At 50.3% G+C, this 24,143-nt stretch overlaps 1 protein-coding gene across 4 annotated transcripts in view; it reads right to left on the minus strand.

Moving 5' to 3' along the window:
• The window catches only part of CAMTA1 (calmodulin binding transcription activator 1), a 797,376-nt gene that overhangs the window by 703,488 nt on the left and 69,745 nt on the right, over nucleotides 1–24,143 (minus strand). The window contains exon 4 of one of the 4 annotated variants that reach the window (XM_036255214.1): nucleotides 8,862–9,144. The exons of the other annotated variants lie outside the window; for them this stretch is intronic. Coding sequence (XP_036111107.1) covers nucleotides 9,136–9,144 — 9 coding nt within the window. The 3' untranslated portion in view covers nucleotides 8,862–9,135. Of the gene's footprint in view, nucleotides 1–8,861; nucleotides 9,145–24,143 lie in introns of those variants that run through there. 4 annotated transcript variants of the gene reach the window in all.

Genomic DNA, 24,143 nt, shown 5'->3' on the forward strand with positions numbered 1-24,143 from the left:
GGCCCCTCGGGCCAGTCCGCAACCCTGCCCTCACCTACTCTGCACAGAAGCAGGCCACAGGCTGTGTGGCCCCTCGGGCCAGTCCGCAACCCTGCCCTCACCTACTCTCTGCACAGAAGCAGGCGACAGGCGGTGTGGCCCCTCGGGCCAGTCCGCAACCCTGCCCTCACCTACTCTCTGCACAGAAGCAGGCCACAGGCTGGTGTGGCCCCTCGGGCCAGTCCACAACCCTGCCCTCACCCACTCTGCACAGAAGCAGGCCACAGGCGGTGTGGCCCCTCGGGCCAGTCCGCAACCCTGCCCTCACCCACTCTGCACAGAAGCAGGCCACAGGCGGTGTGGCCCCTCAGGCCAGTCCGCAACCCTGCCCTCACCCACTCTGCACAGAAGCAGGCCACAGGCTGTGTGGCCCCTCAGGCCAGTCCGCAACCCTGTCCTCACCCACTCTCTGCCGGGTGCTCACAGCCGGCCTCCGCATCACGCCGTTTCCTGCCCAAAGATTCTCAGCGCGCCCCTCGCAATCCGTGAGATCAGAGACGTTCCCATGACCTGGGGCCCACTACCTTGTCTCCTCCTCTCCACCACCGGCGCTCAAAGCAACCACACTGGCCCCTCGCTCTTTTCCTCGCTTCTCTTGCTACTGCCGAACCCACCTCCACCTCAGGGCCTTGGCCTCGCGGCCCCTTGGCTGGGGAGACTCTCACTTCAGAGACCCGCAGGGTATCACTTCCTTCGCGTCGCTCCAGTGCGGCCCCTGCTCCAGCCGCACCATCGAGAATGGTGCTGCATCTCCGAACGACGTAAACAGCTCAAACCTGTGCACGGTCTTCCTGGCTTCACTGCCCTGTGTCATACTTATTACCATCTGACCTTTGTGTCTTCGTTTATTTGGAAATACACAGACTAGGCCGCTTTTTAACAGAAACAGAATAGCTGTGGTGTTGAGGGGCACGACATCTGGAGGCGGGTGACCTGGGCTGGCACGCCACCAGCCCCACGCACCGGCCCGTGCCACGAGGGGGCGGTCTCCTCTCCGAACCAGCCCTCCCGTGAAAAGGGGCGGAGAACAGCACCTGGTGCTCAGAGCTCTGGGGCAGGAACAAGTAACATGCAGCCGGCACGCAGGACGAGTCGCCGGGCATCAGTGGGGCTGTCTCCCGCCCTCCCGCCCCCCCCCCCCCCCCGCCCCGCCCAGGAAAGCAGCTTCTGCAGGAACAGCCTCGTCTGGCTCACTGCTTTGCGCCCGGCACCCAGGGCAGTGCCTGGCGCTGGGCGCCAGCAACTATACACTGAGCAAATGAGGGCGGGGAGAACCCTGCACGGCCCTCGCCCATCATCACAGCTTCCCTAATGCCCACCGCAGGAGAGAAGAACCTCCCTTCCAAGTGGTTCTGTCTCTGGTGTTTCTCTATTTACTGCCCTGAAGTGAGGTGCAACCACTACGTCAGCCTGTTAAGACACCTCCGACGCCCTAAGACTGTGATGTGCACTCAGGGGTACATGTTCAGGTCTCTAGCCAAAGGCACAGCTTCAGAGTCCGGCGGCAGACTCCGCAATGAAAGCCAGCACGGCCTCTCGGAGCGCAGCCCGGTCGGCCTGACGGCACCTCCTGGACACAGCGCCGCAGCCTCCAAGGAGCTGACACTCAACGGACTTCTGAAAACAAGGGGCACCTCGCCAGCTCCTGGAGGTCTCCCCAGGCAGAAGGGGTAAGAGCGCTGCTGTCCGCCCGTCACCCGCACGGACGGAGCCCTGGGCCGGCCCAGCCCTGACAGTGGCATTAGGAGGCCTGGCAGCACTCGCGCCTGCCGTCTGTGACCAGGTCTGCCGGGGAGACCCTCGCGTGCGCCCTGTGCACCACGGGCTCTTCCTGCAGTGAGAGCCCTTTCAGAGAAACGGGTTATCTAGGTCACTCACAGCTGTGCAAAGTAGAAACTCCTCTCATAACCCACTGAACTGAGATGTTTCCCAATGAAATAAAAATCAGCACCTTCAGTCCTGGTTCCACCCGAGAAAAGACTGAGGCGGGGTGGGAAAGGCAGGCCCAGAGCAGCCAGCACGGGGTTCGGCTGCGTGGCTGCCTCCCTGCACCGGACGCCAGGAAACCGGGAGCATGGCTAGGTAAACCACCATGAAGAAGGGTAGAAACGGGGGCTACGGAGTGCCAAGAGGTCATGGTGAACAGGCATGGACCCCACCAAGAGGTGCCACTGCCGATCCCACAGTGAGGCACCAGAGCGAATGCCTGTGGCTCACGGGGACAAGGGTCTCGGAAGTGGTATGCCTTTTTCTTTTAGCCCCTGCGGCTGCTCTTTTTCCAGCCCTGCACTTGGCTGGTCATTGAGGTCACGGTGACGAGAGCCAGGCAGGCACGGTCCCCTGGAAGCAGGCGCTGCTCTCAGGTGGCGCCCCGGGAAACCGAGGCTAGCGCTCTGACCGAATACTGTGTTGAGCAGATGATCCTAAATATCACTTTGTCAGCTTTGTGATCTAGCAAAACCACATGCCTTGTGATATACCAGCTGGGCGGTGGCAATGCCCTTGACGGGAGGCCTAAAAGCTTTGGTTGGGACATAACCTGGATGTATTGTATTTCTATTTCAAACTGCAATGATTATCCCTGCAATCGGATTCACACAGAATGCTTCCAAAATTAGAGTATGGCTAGTTGATGAGCACCCTCCCTCGGGAGCACCGCAGGGGCACCGCTGTGGGAGCACCCTCCCTCGGGAGCACCGCAGGGGCACTGCTGTGGGAGCACCCTCCCTCGGGAGCACTGCAGGGGCACCGCTGTCGGGAGCACCCTCCTTCGGGAGCACCGCAGGGGCACCGCTGTCGGGAGCACCCCCCCTCGGGAGCACCGCAGGGGCACTGCTGTCGGGAGCACCCCCCCTCGGGAGCACCGCAGGGGCACCGCTGTCGGGAGCACCCCCCCTCGGGAGCACCGCAGGGGCACCGCTGTGGGAGCACCCTCCCTCGGGAGCACCGTAGGGGCACCGCTGTCGGGAGCACCCTCCCTCGGGAGCACTGCAGGGGCACCGCTGTCGGGAGCACCCTCCCTTGGGAGCACCGCAGGGGCACCGCTGTGGGAGCACCCTCCTTCGGGAGCACCGCAGGGGCACCGCTGTCGGGAGCACCCCCCCTCGGGAGCACCGCAGGGGCACCGCTGTCGGGAGCACCCCCCCTCGGGAGCACCGCAGGGGCACCGCTGTGGGAGCACCCTCCCTCGGGAGCACCATAGGGGCACCGCTGTCGGGAGCACCCTCCCTCGGGAGCACCACAGGGGCACCGCTGTCGGGAGCACCCCCCCTCGGGAGCACCGCAGGGGCACCGCTGTGGGAGCACCCTCCCTCGGGAGCACCTCCATGAGCGTCACTGCTCTCTGCTTTGCTGGTTTGCAAGATGGAAAAGCCGTGGCTGTTCGGTTTACAAGACGCGGGATAAGAACCATCTGCCTGGTCTGGTGTTTCTTTAATTAAAACTTTAATTACAGATATATCTCTGCACAGATACGTGCAGTCTATCAGCTCCTGTCCTTAATTACCTGTGCTAATGAGAACGGAAAGCAGAGGGAACGTTTGCTGAGTGTCTACTATGTACGCGCACCAGCACAGGTGAAGGGCCCGAGCAGCGGCCTCCGCCAGGAACTTCACCTGCCGACAGGCCTCTTGTGTGACGGGGATGACAAAGGAAGGGAAAGGTCCCGGGCCTCTCTGTGGGAGACAGAAGGGCTCAGAGGGGAGAACCCGCAACGGGGTCAGCGCAGGAGAGCGAGGAAGGGCTGGGTGATCGAGCCTGAACCTCAGATTGGGGGGGGGGGGGGCAGAAGCGCGGCTCGACCACCACGCGGCCTGTTTCCGAGCTCGCCTATGATGGGGCTGAAAGTCCGGGCTGCGGCCCAGGATTCTGAGGGTGTCACACAGCAGCATGGTGACCACCGGCACTGTTTCTAGGGGCACAAATGAGAACAAACAGCAGACGTTTCCCATTGTCTCCTGGCTGTGAGCGGTCCTGGTGCCGCCTTCTCCTTGCAGCCCTTTCTGGCCAGGGTAGCGGCTCCCTGAGAATGACAAGCCCTATTCACCCCCTGCCACGCGCTGTCTCCTTGCTGCCTGGAGAAGGGCTCAGCGCCATCAGCACCGGCTCCGCAGGGGCCCCCTCAGCACCGGGCGACCTGCTGGGGACCTGGCCACCCAGCACACGGCTCCCTGAGCAGGAGCGCCTCTGCTTCCCTGGCTCGCCCTAAACCTGGGGGCCTGTCATGTGAGGGGACACCGAGAGGGAGAGTGCAGAGGGATGGTGACGGGCTGCTTCTCTGCCCCTCCCAAGGCACCCTGGGAGCGCAGCCTTGGCTCTGCGCCCTCGGGTGAGGTGACAGAGGCGCAGCACCCTGGACAGCCCGAGGACAGGCTGCCCTCAGGAGTGGGCTCCTCGTCACTGACACGAGGGATCCAGCCTATGCCCGCGGACCTTCCAGCTCGGCAGGCTACGAGCACAGACTGAAAGCCTGAGGCAGCGCCCCTAGGACAGCCAAGTCCCTGCTGCCGAAACTGCCCTGGTCAGAGCTGAAGCCTGGCGTTTCTCAGAATAGCGAAATCCACCAGGCTCAAAGATCTGAATTTCCAAGATCACCGCTTTACCGTGGACCTTCACAAAGGACCGTCATCCGGCCAAGGAGGGTTAGCGCCTACTTCTTTGAAAGGCAGGTTCTGAGACAAAGCAACCTAAACACCTACTACGTGCTAAGCCCCTGGGAGGACTTACCTTCCTGTCTGATGACAGACAGGCCCACAAACATCTCCTGACAGAAGGGTAAACGGAGAAAATGAGGAAAGAGGAGGAGGAGGAGGAGGAAGAGGAGGGAGGAAGAGAGGGAGGAATGAAAAAGTAATTGCATTAAAGAGGGGGAAAAGGCAAAAGCACAAGGGAGGAAGTGTGGTCCCCTAAGTTTGCTAGCCTGGAGTTTGCGTGGGTCAAAAGGCCACTACAGGAGACTCTATTTTGTGAGGTGGGTGGGTGGGATTTTTGCCATAGAAAGGGTGCTGATTATGGGTGTCTGAGTTACTAAACCTGTCCATTTTAGGTTATGATGTGGCTAACAATAAACGAATAAATAGCACTGACCCATGTTCTGGAAGCACAGGTCTACATGGGCACAAATTACTTCCTTTTCTCTTGTTTATAACGTAACTTCTGGTCTGTCTGAGTCGATCACTCAGCGGCTCTCCGCTGAGTCTGGGATGGGGCCAGTGCTCCGTAATACAAAGCGTACGTGTGCCCCTGGATGTGCAGCCACAACTGGGGACACTGCTACGGAGCCCCTACAAGTGCCACATGAATGACAGAGCCCTCCTGGGGGGGGGGGGTGGCAGCTTGCTGGAGGTCTGCCTAAGACAGGCTGCTGACGGCCGAGGCCCCTGCGACCAGACAGCAGAGCCGTTTCTTGGCGGGGGTAGGGGCAGGGTGGGGGGGGTGGGGGGTGGTGGCAGCAGGGTTTGCCAGGAAGAGTCAGCAGCAGGTGCCGGGGGGCAGCGTGGGATTTAAGGCCCTGGTCTGCACTTCACTGGGGGTGTGACCTGCGAGGGCTGACTTATCGACCTGAACGGCTGTGTGCTCAGGTGCAAAAAAGGGTTATGCCACCTACCACCCAGATCAAGTTCGTAATTAAAACGTAGGAAGCACCTGCAAGCGACATCCTTCTCAGTTATCTAGTTGGAAGCGCTGAGGCCTCTGGGTAAAAATCTTTAATGAGTTCAAGGCTTTCTGACTCCTTGAAAGCTAGTTGGACAGCTTACCGAGGCCAAAAGGGGTCTCTCCCACGGGTCTCTTTTCTGTGTCTCCATAGCCAAAAATAGCCAAAACAAAAGCTCCTGTCAACAATGGGTTAAGTAGGTCTTAATGATCTCAACTTCCTTCCCAAAAGGACAGGAGCCCAGATTTACCTTGTCACCCCTGGGCTGCACCTGTCTCAGAGGCGTGTCGACTGCGAACCAGCCAGATCCGCTCTCTAGAAGCAGCATGACAGTGGCCGAGACTATGAGGGAAAGTCTTTCAAGTGTAACTTTCTGTGCAGTGACTGTGCCCCCCAGAACGGCACTTCACTGACAGCCCATCCTGCCTGGGCTTCTCCCGGTGAGCGGGGCCTGGCCGGACACCACAGCCACGGCCACGCTGCACGCTGGCCCTGCTCCACGTACTTAGCACAGATCAGTTCACTTCCAACATATCATGGCCCTCGGAGCAAGTACTATTAGCATCATCCCCACTTTAAAGAGGAGAAACTGAGGCACAGTGAGTTTAGGGAATCTGAGTCAGACCTCTGCAAGGGGCTGAGGTGGGATTCGACCCGAGGCGGCCTCTCCCCCAGGTTCACTACGACTGCTTCGCAGTGTGACGGCTGCACTGCCATAAACACAGCCACAGGATGCAGTTTAAGTTCAAGAGCAACTCTTCTGGTTCCCAGGGTCTGCAGCATCAGGGTTCCACTTATCCCGCCAAGCAGCCTGGAAAGCAAGCAGGAGACACACAACATCTACACCGCACAAGGGTGCAGCTGAAGCAAAACCAATGGCATGTTTACTAACCCTCCACAGTCAGCCAGACAACCAATGCACTGTGTGAGCACCAACATGAAAGTCTCTGAAGTCTTGCAACTTGAGTTTTGAGTTTTGTGTGACTGCCTTAAAGATACTGATGGCTATCCAGAGACCCTGCTGGTCACGAGCAGGTCTCTTGGTTCTCATTGAATCGTGCTTACAAAAACCACATCCATGTGGCCTAAACCTGCTAGAATTCCTAAATGCTAACCAAATAAGCAATGGTCATTGAAAATAAGTAACGTGTCCACATACAACCTTTCTTAGAAAATTATAGATTATCTTAAAACGTATTTAGCTGAAAACGTTGAAGAAAATCAAAATGATCTAATTGCAAAATAAAGCATCACAATTTAAAAAAAAAAAAGTTTTCTGCACCTATTGTGTCTTCAGCTCCTACTGGACTTCTGAATAAAGTAGTGGACTCTCTCCAGGGAACATGGGAGCCCATGGGGGAGATATGAAGAGGCCCTGATTCTGTCAAGAGAGAGCTGTGACTCGGGACCATCGGCCAGTCACCCCAGGGGACGTGGCAGCTCCAGGGCTGCTTAAGCAAGGGCAACGGAGCAGACCACCAGGCACAGCCCTTCCAGCCCGTTGAGTCTCTGTTCAGTAGGCTCCGGGCTACACAGCATCCCTGGGGCTGGAAGCACATGGTATCAGAAGCACAGATACAGGCCGGGACAGGAAAATATTCCCATACAATGCTGAAAGCATTTTCATTAAAAAGCACTTTAAAAGGTAAGTTTTAATAAATAAGCTGCTCCCAACTATTGGGACATTTGCTCCATGTATTTCTGACTTTATGATCATAGGATGTTTTACCTCTCTGCATTTCTCAGCTCTGACATTTTGCGATTCTGTGAAAAGACACCCAACAGACCAAAGGCAGTTTTCCAGGTATGTAAGTATTACAGACAAAATGAGCTGGTGAGCCTGAGATGAGTTCATGGGAGTTCCAATCTCCAACGGGCAGCTCACTACAACTCGTTTTAATCTGTGGTTCTAATGAATGACATAAACTGTTATAGGCATCCACAAGGCTCAGAGAGGGTGTGCATCCCTTTCAGTGCTCACTGAGCAGCTTCCGCTGTGTGCAATTAAAGCATCACATCAAATGCTGAAGAATAAAATAATGAAACAATTTAAATCATCTGTGCTTCAGTAGACCCTGCTAAGAGATCGCACAGGGTTTGGTTTGGTTTTGTTTAAAGGACACAATTTCTTAACAAGTATCTTGCCAGTTCAAAGAATAATCCCAAGTTTGACTTTTGTTTTTAGATTTTGGTTTGTTTTGCTTTGGGATAGAATTTTCTAAAAAGAAGAATAGAGTAAAAGGCATCATCTGAAAAACAACCCTAAAATAGCACATGGCATCAGGCAACCTGTTACACAAACAATCACCATAGTTGACTGGCCTGGCTTCAACAGAGACAAAGGACATTTCTGATCATGTTAATAAAATGTTGTTTGTTCTTAACTCATGCCTCAAATTAAAGTAATAAAGTGTTAAAGGAGGAGAAAGGTGAATTTTGGAAACAAGACAACTTTCTTATCTTCTCCTTTTTTTTTTTTTTATCCTCATTCGAGGACATTTTTCCATTTTTTGTACAGACAGAGTGGGAGGGAGAGGAAAAGAGAGAGAGGGAAACATCGATGTGAAAGGGACACATCGAGTGGCTGCCACCCGCACGACCAACCAGGGCCGGGGACAAACTGCAACCGAGGTACATGCCCTTAGCGGGAACTGAACCCGGGTCTCTCCGGACCGCAGGCGGACGCTCTAACCGCTGAGCCAAACCGGCCAGGGCAACTTTCTTATCTTCTAGCCCATACATGAAATTAAAGGGCTAAACTTTCTCTCCCAACAATACTTGAGAATACAAAATGTAATCTGAGGCTGTGGAATGTGGCAGCTACCAGTAATAAAGTAAAGTTGCCACTTTCTGAAAGCAACAGGAGTTAATCTGCAAAAAATAGGGGGCAGGGTGGTGGTGATGAGGAGGGTGTGTGTGTGGGAGGGGAGGGTTTGTGGTGCCTGGTGTGTGTGTGTGTGTGTGTGTGTGTGTGTGTGCACGCGCGCGCGCGCGTGCGCGTGGGGGAGGGGGGAGAGGGAGAGAGAGAGGGGAAAGAGAGAGAGAGAGAGAGAGAGAGAGAGAGGTGTCTGTGTGAACAACAAGTTAATTTAGCTTTTGCAAAATATGAATAGAAATGGGGATATACTGTATGGGGAAATGCACTCATTAAACTAAAATTTTAAAAGGATGAAAACACAGATTACACTTTATTTTAAAAGCTGAAATGAATTTTAATACAGAAAATGAAGACAGCATTTTGCAAATTTATCGCTCAAAGGGATATCTCTATTTGAGGAAATCAGCGTGTTACACTTTGAGAGATGAAATGTTACAGCTTACACACCAAAATTAAAAAATGAAATTAAATTAAAAAATGAAATGGTTACCAAGGTAATGCAGGTCAGGGGATCAAAGGTGAAGGGTCACACATTATTAAAAAGAAATCCAAAAGGACGGCTGCATCATGATCTCTGCAAAACAAAGGAGCTCCAGTAAGTGAAACTGACGTCTCGGACACATGACAACTCAGTTCTTGAACAGAAGACCCCCTGTCACTGAACAGTCATCCCTGATCCCGCGAAGAGCCATTTTCATTTAGGTACATACCACATTTTAATTACCTGCTACCAACACCATTTTTGTACAGAATTAACCATTCGATTGTATTAAGACCCCAAATAACCCCAATTGTAAGTGACTGAGAAGTACTGACACTCTACTGGACCCCACCCGTTTTCTGGAAATGACTGTATTTGACAAGTTGCCAACATATCAGAAATCTCATTTGGTCCCAGCATGGTGAGTTTTTTTTTCCCCTCTCCTCAAGGAATGAGTTCCAAAATTGAGTTTTGCAAATTTGTTTCATTTGAAGTAGCTGCATAAAATTTCCATTATTGGAACATTTAGTATAACAATGTTCTAGAAGACAGCAATAAAGTGATACATGATAAAATAAACTGTGTAACTGTATCTATTAAGATCTGTTCTCACATCCACTCTCACTGCACAGGGGGAAAAGACATTTTAAGCAAAATAACTTGTAGTTCTACTGGAATTACACAGAACTAACAGGAGTTGGACACAAGGCCCATCTTCCAAGGGAAAAAAAGAATCTCAGTTAAGGCTTCAGTTTCTTCAACAATGTTACTACTTACCTTTCCCACTAACAAACTAAAACAGTTGACTTTTTAAAAAGAGCAGAAAGAGCTAAGGTTTTGTTTTTGCAACATACAGCGACCACCTATCATGACTGACACGACTCTGCAGCAACAGCAGGTATGACAGTGACAGGAAACAATGTCCATGTCCGTTCTAGTAAATAACAGGGACGTGACCGTGATGACAGTCACCTTTAGTCGCCTCTCTACAACTTAACTTGAGGCTACATTCCCGGGTTCCCAAAGCCAAATTCCTTAGTACACACTGGGCAGCAGGTGCCACCAGGCCATGTACACAGCGGCTCCCATGATGAGGGTGAACAGGAGCAAAACCGCAGAAAAGAACTTTAAGTCCCATCCCTTCTTCTGGTCTCCTAGTTCAGTTTCACCCCACACCACCTAACATTTGAGTTTACCTTGTTAAAATCAAATTCCAAAAATACTTATAGATTTAAATACTGACAACTGCCCAGACCCATTTTATTAAAAGGAACAGGATATACTTTCTGGCAGCTTAGGGCAATCAATAAATCCAGGCAGACCTCGTTCTACTGCACTTTTCTTGACTGCGTTTCATAGATGTTGCTTTTTTTTTTTTTTACAAATTGAAGACAAGACCTTCCACCAGCAAAAAGATTACGACTCACTTTACTGAGATAGCAGACCCCAACCCGAAATATCTCCAAGGTCTTGCCTGTCAACAGAACTGCATACACATCAGCTTTCTGTCTTCCCTGATTGGCTTTTGTTAAAAATAACTTGCAGTTTCCCACACTATATACAAGCGTGTTAGTGCCTCAAGGCCTCATTTCTAAAAACATGATTTTTTTTAAGTTCCACAGCTCGTGAAAAGTGAACTAGCATTTCATTCTCTGGAACATCGTCGCCCACAGCCTGTCGCATGCGTGCTGGAGGCACGCGAGCAGCCCTGCACACAGAGGGGTCAATGCCGTCAGAGGGCGCACACGTGGTTTAGTAGCACTGTTATGCAGACCACTTCAGCGTCTTTGTAAGAAAAGGCAAGAAGCCAGCAGTATAGCATTAGTCAAGTTTTGTTTTACTAAAATAAATTCCTATTAAAAATGAAAAAAAGTCTATGTATCCAGATCAAGTATCTCTATGTACTGCTTTATTACCAAGACACACATAGTTATTAAGTAATTTCCTCTTGAAAACAAGAGTGTAAAGTACTCATAGAAGCTTTTCAAAAGTCTTCTAAATCATTTCTATAATTCACCACCAAACAAAAGTACATTAGCCGAAATTTTGGGTGATTTTTAAAAATCTGCGAAGCATTTTAGCCAACATTTTTCAAATGAGCTTGCTCTTTGGGGTGGAGGAAGGTAAAGGCTTCCAGGATCTATGACGTCCCCAACAGCAAGGGTCCTGGAAGCGGATGTAACCAGTGCAGCGCCTGGAGGCCAGCGCACCTGACTCAGCCGTAACCAGGGGCCAGGACGGCAGTCTGAGCCCCTGGCCTGAGGCAGGGGTCTGGGATCCACATTCCCACAGACAGTCTGACAGCTGCCTACTTGACCTCAAATCTGTTACAGTCATGCTTCTGCTCCAAACTCCAGAGGCTGTGGGGCCTGAGAAGCTTTATAATTTTTCCAAAGGAGTGGCCCAAGCCGAAACTTTGGACACACACATTCTCCAGGCCCCCTCGCTGGACCCCAGCAGAGCGCCTCGTGGACCACAACGGTCCACTGCTTTCTCCAGAAGGGGCTTTCTCTATCCCAAACCAAACCCTATGTGGTACAACCAACATTTTTACATCAAGGGGAAGACAAGGCTAGTCTACTGCAGGAGAGCCCCTTCCGAAATGCTACCAGTAACTGACTTAAACAGGAAGTGCTCACTCCTACTAACCCCCGCCCAACACCTGATGGGCATAACTAGCATGCTCGGGCTCCACACTCAAACTCTGGGAAGAGGTACCACCACACCCTGAGTTATGTTACTGAAGACAGAAGCCCACCAGTGTCACTTTACAAGACCATCAAGTCACCAGAGTTCTGGCAAAGAGTCAAAAAATACACTGAAGCTCTCAACGTCTGGACAACCTTATACACGGATGTGTTCTCCAACTCACGCGACTCGTACTCTGTGTTCATTTATTTTGGCCAAGGACCAACCAACATTTATTTATAAGCACAGAGAGCTGGTTCATTTCCCAACTAGATGGACACAGAGCACAGAGCACCACTTCTAATACGGTGAAATCATGACCCAGTGCAGCCATTTTCACCTCCAGCCATGTTAGTTTCCAAACAAAACACAGGGGAAAACCAGAAAGAAATGAAAATAAAGCGCCAAGAAAATTCAGAGATCCAGAGAAGCTAGGAGACAGTGGAAGAAACCCATTACAATCGAGCCCCGTGTTTCACTAAGTCTTTACAGAATGGCTATTAACAATATCATGCTTTGTGCAGCAAAACTAACCTCAGCAAGGGTATTCAGAGATTAAAAAGAGACATGTCCAGCCAAAAGCTTATTACAGGTGTGGACCAAAAGGGGCCCATGCTAACCTGCAAGCTCAGCGGGGGCCTTTGTGGTGGCTTTGCAAACTCAAGAGACTGAAAGTACCCACACAGGATGGTCTGAAATAAAAACTTTCTAGCTAAGCCCCGGCCAGTCAACCCCTCAGAATGAAGGGCTGCGGGTTTGATTCCAGGTCAAGGACACATACCTGAGTTGCAGGTTTGATCCCCAGCCCAGGTTGGGGTCGTGCGGGAGGCAAATAATCGATGTCTCTCTCGCATATGGATGTTTCTCTCTCTCTCCCTCCCTCCCTTCCACTTTATCTTTTAAAAAAAATTTTTTTTAAATCAATAGATCCTCGGGTGAGGATTCACACACATACACACACACACACACAATAATAATAAAGAACTCAAAAAAAACAACCTTCTACCTAAAAGCAGGTTGTCTTGTCCAAGGCCCATATCTTCCTTCATCAAGGTCAACCTTTACCTTCACTGAGTCTATTATCTTTTTGCATCCGGGATAACATACCTTTGGAAGGTCAAGGTAACTTCTGATTTCCAGACCCCTCAGGGCACAACCACTGCATCAGAGCACAGACCACAAAACTCCCCATCGTTCTCATTATCATGTTAATTGTTAACTGCTAATTATCTTATACCCACCTATGTAAAAGTATTCTTTCTTTTTTTATCCTCACTTGAGGACATTTTTGCATTTATCTTCAGATAGAGCAGAAAGGAGAGGGGGAGGAAGACAGAGAGAAACATCAATGTGAGAGAGACACATCGAGTAGTTGCCACCCACATGACCCCAACTGGGGCCAGGAACAAACTGCAACCAAGGTATATGCCCCTAGCGGGAACCAAACCCAGAACTCTCTGGTCTGCGGGCCGACGTTCTAAGAGCTGAGCGAAACTGGCCAGGGCAAAGTATGCTTTCTTTTCATCAATCCCAGAGATTTCCCCACTCTGCTTTCTCCTACCTCCCTAACCTATCACCACTGGGTTTCATGTAACCCCTTTGATTCTAATGTACTAAAATAAGGTACAAAACTGCCTTTCTCCAGAGCATTTTCTCAATCCATTGAGGTTTCACTTCCCTGCAATTGTCATCAGTTTGGCTCAAATAAACTCATAAAAATTCTCTACACAGGGATGGAGCAAAAAAAAAATTTTAAATCTATAAATATAAATAAATAAATCACCAGCACATCATTCACTGGAACAGACATTCACCAGGATAAAGCGCACTGAGCGGGTCTACGCTGCAGTTCAGGGGATTGCACTGCGACTCTCCTTCCAGGTCAGGCCGCGGCACGTCGGGAACGCTGTCCACTGAAAGACTACGACAGAAGCGCTGAGCTCGAGTGTGAGACTCCGGCATGTGCAATGGGGAGCCACCCCCGTCCTCTCCTCCCCCACAGGGGCCATTCCGGCCAGTTGTCAACCTTTCTGAAAACAGACTTCCTATGTGGAGCTTCTCAAAGAGAGTCTGTTCCAAGATACCTGTTTCTCAAAGCTCTCTGCAAGTGATACAGCAGTGCACACCCACAGGCATCACACTCTTCCACTCGTCCTCACAGCTAGAGCTGCACATTCAGTGCCTTCCTACCCAGTCCTTTGCCTTCAACAAGACTTTTTCCCCAATAGCTTAAGATCTGACAGAGGATGGAGACAGGGGGAGTGCTCACTGTGGTAGAAGGCGACAGGTGTGTGGTGTGTGTGTGCACACTTATTAACTATACACTTTGAGTATGTGCATTTATCACATGCCAATTGTACCTCCAAAAGCTGTTTAAGAATGAGGAGGCAGGCACAAGACAGGGGCTCTGCCCTCTCCCTGGGGCCCCCATGCAGAGGACACTGAGTGAGTCCTGGGGGAGACAGCAAGAGCCACCTTCCCAGAGCCACTGACCCCAACTCTGAAGCCACCTGCTGCTGGTCTTCTTGTTCGGTGACATAAAAGAATCCTTGTTGTTTGAAATAAATATGTAAATACTATATAGTTAAAATATTTTATACTGATCACTAATTTTCCTATTAGCCACTAACCTGAAATTACCATATTTTCTAAATCGAAAATCAGGGCAATCAGACATAGTTTCTCAAGAAACTGTTCAAAATAAGCTTTTGACATACTCCTGGCCTTGCAGATGGCACATCAATTCACCAAGTATCCTCAACTTTTCTCAGATTTGTACATATTATGTCAACTACGTCACAGCCAATACCCTTCCTTTCTGGCACTACCCCCGGGGAAAAGAATAACAGTATGTGCCCGATTCCCACAAATATGAATTTAGAAGACACAGAACAAAGGGAACTCTTCACCCACTGCTGATTTTATTTCTGTACTGGCTGTTCGCAGCTCACTACACATGCACACAGGTGCTACTTCCACGCTCTCCCGGCTTCCTGCACGAGTCAGGACCATCACACTCCTGCATTTCCCATCTCCTCTGCTCACTGATTCTCCGACTTCAGGTTGAAGCGAGAATCCTCTATTTAAGCCGAGTCACTGACAAAAATAGTTTTCCAAGTCCTACTTCTGTGACAGTATAGGTTAGTACATCAAAAGAGGAGCCGAGCCCTGTTTGGTGTGGGTCAGTGGTTAGGGAGTCAGCCCAAGCACTGAAGGTCTCAGGTTCAATTCCCAGCCAAGGGCACACATGTGGGTTGCAGGTTCAATCCCTGGCCCTGGTCAGGGCGCCTGTGGGAGGCAAATAATCGATGTGTCTCTCTGACATTGATGTTTCTCTCTTTCTCCCTCTCTCTCTTTCTTCTCCTTCCTACCTCCCTTCCTTCCACTTTCTCTAAAAATCAATGGAGCCCTGGCCGGTTTGGCTCAGCGGTTAGAGCGTCGGCCCGCGGACCAGAGAGACCCGGGTTCAGTTCCCGCTAGGGGCACGTACCTCGGTTGCAGTTTGTCCCCGGCCCTGGTTGGGTCGTGTGGGTGGCAACCACTCGATGTGTCTCTCTCACATCGATGTTTCTCTCTCCCTCTCACTCTATCTGAAGATAAACAGAGAAATATCCTCAGGTGTAGATTTAAAAAAAAAAAAGAATAAAGCTACACTGACAGGCAGAGTGGCTATATGTGAAACATGGAGTCCTTTCTGGACTTTTAAAGGCTGCCAAGCGAGTCTGGGTTCCAGTAATAGCTCCACCACTTCCCACTTCTATGACATTGGACAAATTATTTAATTTTTTAACTACGTCTCACTTTCTTTGTTTGTAACATGAAGATAATAGCATCTGTACCTCATAGGGTTGCTGAGAAAATTAATGAAAATAATGATGAAAACTGCTTCGCATGGTGCTTAGGACCTAAAAAGCAATAACCATTAGCTCTGGTTTCTATGACTGTGCCGCTGATCACCTCTCATTCTTCTCCTTATCTGATTCTTCCCGAGGTTTACAAGAGAGATAATGCCAGCCCCACTTTTGCAGATGGGCAAAGGTTAAGTTCAAGACATACATCTTAAAAACCAGCAGAGCTAGAATTCAAGCCCGGTCTGTTCAGACCTGCCAGGCTGCAGGCCCCTAGCCCTGGGTACGGAAGGCACGCACCGCCCGGGCGGTCTGTCTCACTGAGCTCGCACAGGCCCCTAGCCCTGGGTGCGGAAGCCACGCACCGCCCAGGCGGTCTGTCTCACTGAGCTCGCACAGGCCCCTAGCCCTGGGTGCGGAAGCCACGCACCGCCCAGGCGGTCTGTCTCACTGAGCTCGCACAGGCCTCCAGCCCTGGGTGCGGAAGGCACGCACCGCCCAGGCGGTCTGTCTCACTGAGCTCGCACAGGCCTCTAGCCGCTGGGTACGGAAGGCACACACCGCCCAGGGGGTCTGTCTCACTGAGCTCGCACAGGCCTCTAGCCCTGGGTACGGAAGGCACGCACCGCCCAGGCGGTCTGTCTCACTGAGCTCGCACAGGACTCTAGCCCTGGGTGCGGAAGGCACGCACCGCCCGGGCGGTCTGTCTCACTGAGCTCGCACAGGCCTCCAGCCCTGGGTACGGAAGGCACGCACCGCCCAGGGGGTCTGTCTCACTGAGCTCACACAGGCCTCTAGCCCTGGGTACGGAAGGCACGCACCGCCCAGGGGGTCTGTCTCACTGAGCTCGCACAGGCCTCCAGCCCTGGGTACGGCACGCACCGCCCAGGGGGTCTGTCTCACTGAGCTCACACAGGCCTCTAGCCCTGGGTACGGAAGGCACGCACCGCCCAGGCGGTCTGTCTCACTGAGCTCGCACAGGCCTCCAGCCCTGGGTACGGAAGGCACGCACCGCCCAGGGGGTCTGTCTCACTGAGCTCGCACAGGCCTCTAGCCCTGGGTACGGAAGGCACGCACCGCCCAGGGGGTCTGTCTCACTGAGCTCGCACAGGCCTCTAGCCGCTGGGTACGGAAGGCACGCACCGCCCGGGCGGTCTGTCTCACTGAGCTCGCACAGGCCTCTAGCCCTGGGTACGGAAGCCACGCACCGCCCGGGCGGTCTGTCTCACTGAGCTCGCACAGGCCCCTAGCCCTGGGTGCGGAAGGCACGCACCGCCCAGGGGGTCTGTCTCACTGAGCTCGCACAGGCCTCTAGCCCTGGGTGCGGAAGGCACGCACCGCCCAGGCGGTCTGTCTCACTGAGCTCGCACAGGCCTCCAGCCCTGGGTACGGAAGGCACGCACCGCCCAGGGGTTCTGTCTCACTGAGCTCGCACAGGCCTCCAGCCCTGGGTACGGAAGGCACGCACCGCCCAGGGGGTCTGTCTCACTGAGCTCGCACAGGCCTCTAGCCCTGGGTACGGAAGGCACGCACCGCCCAGGGGGTCTGTCTCACTGAGCTCGCACAGGCCTCTAGCCGCTGGGTACGGAAGGCACGCACCGCCCGGGCGGTCTGTCTCACTGAGCTCGCACAGGCCTCTAGCCCTGGGTACGGAAGGCACGCACCGCCCGGGCGGTCTGTCTCACTGAGCTTGCACAGGCCCCTAGCCCTGGGTGCGGAAGGCACGCACCGCCCAGGGGGTCTGTCTCACTGAGCTCGCACATGGCAGGGACGAGCACCGAATGAGCAGGTAGGTCCTCGCGGGTGGCACACACTTCCTGACCCACTGCTGCACCTAGCACAGCACATACACAATATATTTAAAAGGACACATGTGGGATGTTAATCAGTTGAGTAACAGAAATCTAGTCAAGGACTTATTTGCATATTTGTATGCAAAAATGGAAGAGGACTTGTTTTCCATTCTGCAGTTCTTCTCACTAATTTAGTTAAATGACAAATTCGCTCATCAACAAACATTTACTGAGCACCTGACTGGCCAGACTGGCCGGGAGCCCGAGAAGCAGACAGGCCCGTTCGCCATCTGAGACACGGAGGCACGGAGGCGAGGCTCAGGCGGGGCAGGTCAGTCAGGCACCACGAACGCAGTGGAAGAGAAGTGCACAATGTCATGGAAACACGCGACAAGGGAACCTCACTGTCGCTGCTGGGGCTGGTAAATCTTCCCAGGAAATACCACTCAGCTGAGACCTGAAGGGGACACGCTGGAGGGTGACCATCTCCCAAGCAGAAGGAATGGCATGCAGAAGGCAGTGTGGCAGTGAGGGCCTGGGGGTGCAGGGGGAGCTGAAGGGGAGGGAATGGGGGTTGACAGAGGGCCAGGGGTGAGGGTCTTGGCAGGAGGTTGGAGCGGGACAGACAAGAGCACACAGGCCCTGTGGGCCACCGTGAGAAGTTGATGTGGTATCAAATACAGCAGGAAATCATTCAAAGGTTCGGGAAAAGGGTACTAAAATCCAACTGGCATCTTTAAAAGATCACTCTGGCATCTGAGTGGAGAGTGGGTGGGAAGGGGACCAGGGTACAGCAGGGACAGGAGTCAGGAGATCCCTCAAAGCAGCCTGGCTTGGACTGAAGTGGTGGCTGTGAAGAGAGACTTGGATAGGATAGAAAGTGATCTGGGAAGAAACCAATAGGTTCGGATTGAATATGAAGTAAAAGAAAGGGTGTCAAAAATGACCTCTAAGGGGGAAAGCAATTAGCAAGTCTAGAAGCAGAAACCTGACAAACACCTCCCGGCCAGGGGTCCAAGGTTAATATCATCAGTGATAAGTCATGCTGATGTATGTGACGAGAAGAACACTGCACCCCTGTGGTCTTCCTCCCCCAAACCTGTAACTCCAGCCTGAGCACAAGAGACAGCACAAACTCAAGTTGACGGACATCATACAGAACAGCTGGTCTGTCAAGGGCAACAAAAACAAGGCACACCTGAGACACTGTCAGTCCAGAGAAACCTAAGGAGACTCGATGACCAAATGGACATCCTAGATGGGGTCCTGGAACAGAAAAGGACACGAAGGGAAAACTAAGGAAATCCAAATATGTGAGTTCAGTTTATAATGACTTTTCAATACTAACTGGCTGGTTGGGACAAATGTACCACAGTAATGTCAACAGGGAACACAAGAACTCTGTAATACCCTTAGCAACTTTTCTGTGAATCTGAAAGTATTCTCAGTGTGAAGTTCATTGAACACTAACCACCAGGTCCGGCCAGAGCACGGCGGATGAAAGGGAGGTGCCCTTCACGGAGACAGGGAGACGGGGAGACGGGGAGCTCTGGTGCAGACCAGGCAGGCAGCTCTGGTGTGCAGTTCCGCAGAGAGCCGAGCTCAAAACACGAATGCAGAAGCCCTCAGCAGGCTGAAACCATGGACAAAGTTTCTAGAGAAAGAATGGATATCAAGTAGTGAAGGGCCTCAGTCTGACTCCTGAAAAATGTCCACGTAACAGTCACACACAGAAGGTCTAGTCTCAAAAGCCCTGATGAAATTCTACCTTTAGATGCTGGGTAGAGGAGATCAGGAAGGAACCTCTAGCGCACGGGAGAAAAACCACGGGCCAAGGAGAAAGGCATGGTCAACTTGCTTAAATACGTTCAAGAAAGCAAATAAAATAAGCACTTCAAATAACCCTTCTATTGCCCTGGCCAGTTTGGCCCAGTGGTGAGAGCATCGGCCCATAAACCAGAGGCCAGGGTTTGGTTCCCGCTAAGGGCACGTACCTCCCGTGAAGGCAGTTTGTCCCCGGCCCCGGCTGGGGTCGTGTGGGTGGCAGACAGCCGATGTCTCTCTCACATCGATGTTTCTCTCTCTTTTCCTCCTTCTCTCCCTCCCTGCTCTATCTGAAAATAAATGCAAAAATGTCCTCAGGTGAGGATAAAAACAATAATAATAACCTTTATATTTAACAACTCTCAGATCCCTGGTGAGCTGACAAAGAAATTTAAATGGGATCATATAAGTTAAATTCAGATTGGAGTGTGTAAGAGGTGTGATAATAAGGGGGAGGGGACAACTGTTACCAAAAATCTGGCTCTTGGATTTGTACACCCATGTTCACAGCAACATTATTCACCCAAAGGTGGAAGCAACCCAAGTGTCCATCGATGGATGAATGGATAAACAAAGTGCAGTATGTACCTGATGAAATACTATTCAGCCTTAAAAAAGGAAGGACATTCTGGCACATGAAGTAAGCCAGTCCCAACAGGACAAATACCAGCACAACCCCACTTATCTGAGGTACACAGAGCAGTAAAACCCACAGACACAGAATGGAGGATGCAGGTAGCCAGGGCCTGGAGGGGGATGGTACTGAGTGCTTAATGGGGATAGAATTTCCCTTTAGCACAGTGAAGAGAGTACAGGCAATGGATGATGCTAATAATTGCAAAACAATATGTTTACATAATACCAAAGAACTGTATAGTTAAAATGATAAATTTTATGTTATATATATTTTACCACAATTATAAAATTTATTTTATTTTTTTAAATCCTCAGTCAAGGATATTTTTCCATTTTTATCTTCAGATAGTGTGTGGGGGGAGGGAGAGGGAGAGGGAGAGGGAGAGGGAGAGGGAGAGAGAGAGAGAGAGAGAGAGAGAGAGAGAGATGTGAGAGAGACACATCTATTGGTTGCCTCCTGCGCGACCCCAACCAGGGCTGGGACCAAACCACAAACAAGGTACGTGCCCTTGGCCAGAATCAAACCCAAGACTCTTCGGTCCGCAGGATGGGATGCTCTAACCGCTGAGCCAAACTGGCCAGGGCCACAATCATAAAATTTAAAAGAAAAAAAGAACTCTAGCTCCCAAAATGTGAAATCCCTATCAAGCTACCATGTCCTACAGGGGAGGAGTCCAAGCCAAGTGCTCCGAGCAGATGGTTCCTACGCCCTGGGACACAGTACGCATGCGTCACAGAGGGTCCTCTCCGAGTGCTCCACAAAGGGGCCCAGGCCACCCCAACCCCGCTGACCAGTGGTCTCTGACCTTAAGGGCCCTCACTCACAGGCCCTGTGCGCACTACCAATATTTTCAGGGCTGACGTGTCCTAAGACCTGAGAACAGCCGGGAAGCAGTGACGAGAGAAAAGAAGGGTGGAGACTATGTCAATTTGATTTTCAGTTGCAAGAAAAGTTGTTTTAATTAGTCTTCATCAACCCACAACTTCTGCTGCCAAAAAAAAAAAGGATCATGATCTCAATTGATAAAAACTAGTAACAGATCATTCAGAGAAACAAATGAATCTCTACTATGAAGTCGCACTCCATTTTTGATGGATCTTGAAGAACAGAGTAAGAACAATTCTCTTCACAATACGTCAGATTGACAAAAGCTAAATCAGTGCATAAGGAAAGAAAAAAACAACGTGGTACTGATGCAGGCAAAGAATAAACAGATCAATGAACAGAGAACATCCAGACAAAGCACAAGCAAGGTAAAGACAACATTTCAAAATCAGGAGAAAAAAATAAAGGAGTCATAATAAGCATCTAATGTGTATGTGTGTATGGGGGGTGAGGGGGGTCGGAGCTCTATCTTACCCTGCCTGTATATTAAAAAAATGTTTATCTATATTAAACATCTAAGAATAAAAATTCAAAACAGAAAGGAAAATCTAGGGAACATACTTAATAAGTGGGGTGGAAACTTCCCTAGGTATGCTACCAAGGCCAGAACAATTCAAAGTTTGACTGCATGACTCTTAGGTCGGCCATGAGCATTAATTTTGTCCACTGTATTTCTCAGTTGTATTAATATAATTTACAGATCTACTTATCCTTCAGGGCATTACCCAATTGAGAGGTGACTTTAATTATTTAAAAATCAAACTGGAATTATATGTTGAAGTTCTTTTACAGCCTTCTTTCCTTCCTTCCTTCCTTCCTTCCTTCCTTCCTTCCTTCCTTCCTTCCTTCCTTCCTTCCTTCCTTCCTTTTTTATTTTTATCCTCACCCAAGGATATTTTTCCCTTTTTGTTCAGATAGAATGGGAGGAAGACAGAAAGAGAGAGAGAAACATCGACGTGCAAGGGACACATTGAGTGGCTGCCTCCCACACGATGCCAACCAGGGCCAGGGACGGATCACAACTAAGGTATGTGCCCTAGACCGGAATCGAACCCGCAACTCATTGGTCCGCAGGTCAATGCTCTAACCGCTGAGCCAAATCGGCCAGGGCTACAGCCTATCTTGCTTTAAACACTATGTTGCCTGAAGGTGGTGGTGGTGAAAAAAATTAAGACTAAAATATAGGTGGACTAGCCAGAAAAATATATATATAGATATTTTTAAAAGAAAAACACTTAGAATTCAGAAAGAAAAAGGATGAACTTACTAGAGAAAGAGCAAAAGAATGAACAGACAATTCAAAACAGTAATGTAAGTGGCCCAAACATGCTAAGTCTCAGGAATATGCAAAAAGATGCTAATTAAAAGGAGACATAATTCTTTCATCTAATGGACTAAGAACCATCTTAAACACTCATAAGGCCTAGTATCAGTCAGGGTCTGGGGAATGGACAAGCTCACATTCAGCTACTGAGAGGGCCAGCTGGCATGCCCTCCCTAGAGGACATGTGACAAATGTTCACACTGATGAGCAACTCTATTGGTGGCCTCTCTTCTAAGACAATGACTGGAGGAGTGTGCAAAACTATGTGAACACGAATGTAAGTGCCACACTGATTATAAGAGCAAAATACTGACAACCAACAAGGGATTGGTTTTAAATGTTTAGAGAACATTCCTACTCTGCAGTTATGTATGTCCACACCAACATATGCACAGGCATGGGAAGTGACTGCAACAGACTGTGGTACAGGAGAAAAATGGTGTGTTGGGCGGAGCTCACACACACACACATGCATGATTTACATATGTATTTTTTTTAAGTCCAGAGAAGGATATAAATCAAATTGTTGTCGACTATGATTATCTTTTAGGGTGGACAATTTTTTTTTAAATCTCACCTAAGGATACTTTTCCATTGAATTTTAGAGAGAGTGGAAGGGGGGGAGGGAGCAGAGAAAGAGAGAGAGAAATCAATGTGAGAGAGACAGACACTGACTAGTTGTCTCCTATACTCATCCCAACCAGGGCTGGGGATCAAACCTGCAACCCAGGTACTTGCCCTTGACAGGGAATTGAACCTGAGACCCTTTGTTCTGAGGGCTGATGCTCTAACCACTGAAATACACCAGCCAGGGCTAGGGTATACAATTTTAAGAAAAACCTTTAAATTTTCATCTCTGCACTCCTATGTTACTAGCATTTTTCCAATGACCATTTATTAATGACCATAAATACATGTTTATATACCTTTCTATGAAAAACATAATTAAGCAATTTCTGTGCCAGGGTAGATGATCTGTGGCAAAAGTATGTAGGTGATTTTGTTTTTTATCCTCACCTGAGGACACTTTTCCATTTATCTTCAGATACAGTGGGAGGTAGGAAGACAGAAAGGGATAGAGAGAGAAATATCAACGTTGAGAGAGACACATCGATAGGTTGCCTCCCGCACAATCCCAACCAGGATCAGGATGAACCACAACCAAGGTATGTGCCCTTGACCAGAATCGAACCTGTAACTCTTTGGTCCAAGGGCCAATGCTCTAACCATTGACCAGGGTGGATGTAGGTGATTTTATATGTTCCCTTTTCCTCATTCATAGGTGAAGTTCTTCAAATATAAGCCAACTTCCAGCTGTGACTCTATGGTCTTATAACATTTGTGTGAAATTCTTTTTAACAAAGGAAGGCCCTAACTTAGCAGTTGTAAGTAGTCAGAGCTTGAGCTATGACAAAGTTTCATAGGGCACTGCACCCTCAAATAGAATGTAAGACCCAGTAAAAAAGACAGTCTGCTTCACGCAGACCTAAAACAGAAGGAGGAGTTATATGATTCCAAGCACACAGGATCTTCATGAGGCTAAACTTAGCAAAGGCCACATGAAACATTACAGGATCGACCCTATTAGCAGATCAGAAGAGTAGCTTGCAAGGAGTATAACTTTAATACATAAATACTGCAGTTGAACTCCAGCTAACCTGGTTTTATTGCCATAAAGCAACCAAGACACACACACACCACCACCTCCTCATCCTCCTTCACCATAACCAGCATCACCTTCACCACCATCACCACCAGCATCACCTTCACCACCATCACCACCAGCATCACCTTCACCACCATCACCACCACCACCATTATCACCACCATTATCATCATCACACCATCACCATCACACACTACCATCATCACCACCATCACCACCATCACCACCATCATCACACCACCATCACCACCATCACCACCATCACACCACTATCATCACACCACCATCACCATCATCACACCACCATCACCACCATCACCACCATCATCACCATCACACCACTATCACACCACCATCACCACCATCACCATCACCACCATCATCACCATCACCACCATCATCACCACCATCACACCACCATCACCAC

Source organism: Molossus molossus, unplaced genomic scaffold, assembly GCF_014108415.1.
Source record: "Molossus molossus isolate mMolMol1 unplaced genomic scaffold, mMolMol1.p scaffold_m16_p_12, whole genome shotgun sequence".
NCBI lineage: Eukaryota > Metazoa > Chordata > Mammalia > Chiroptera > Molossidae > Molossus > Molossus molossus.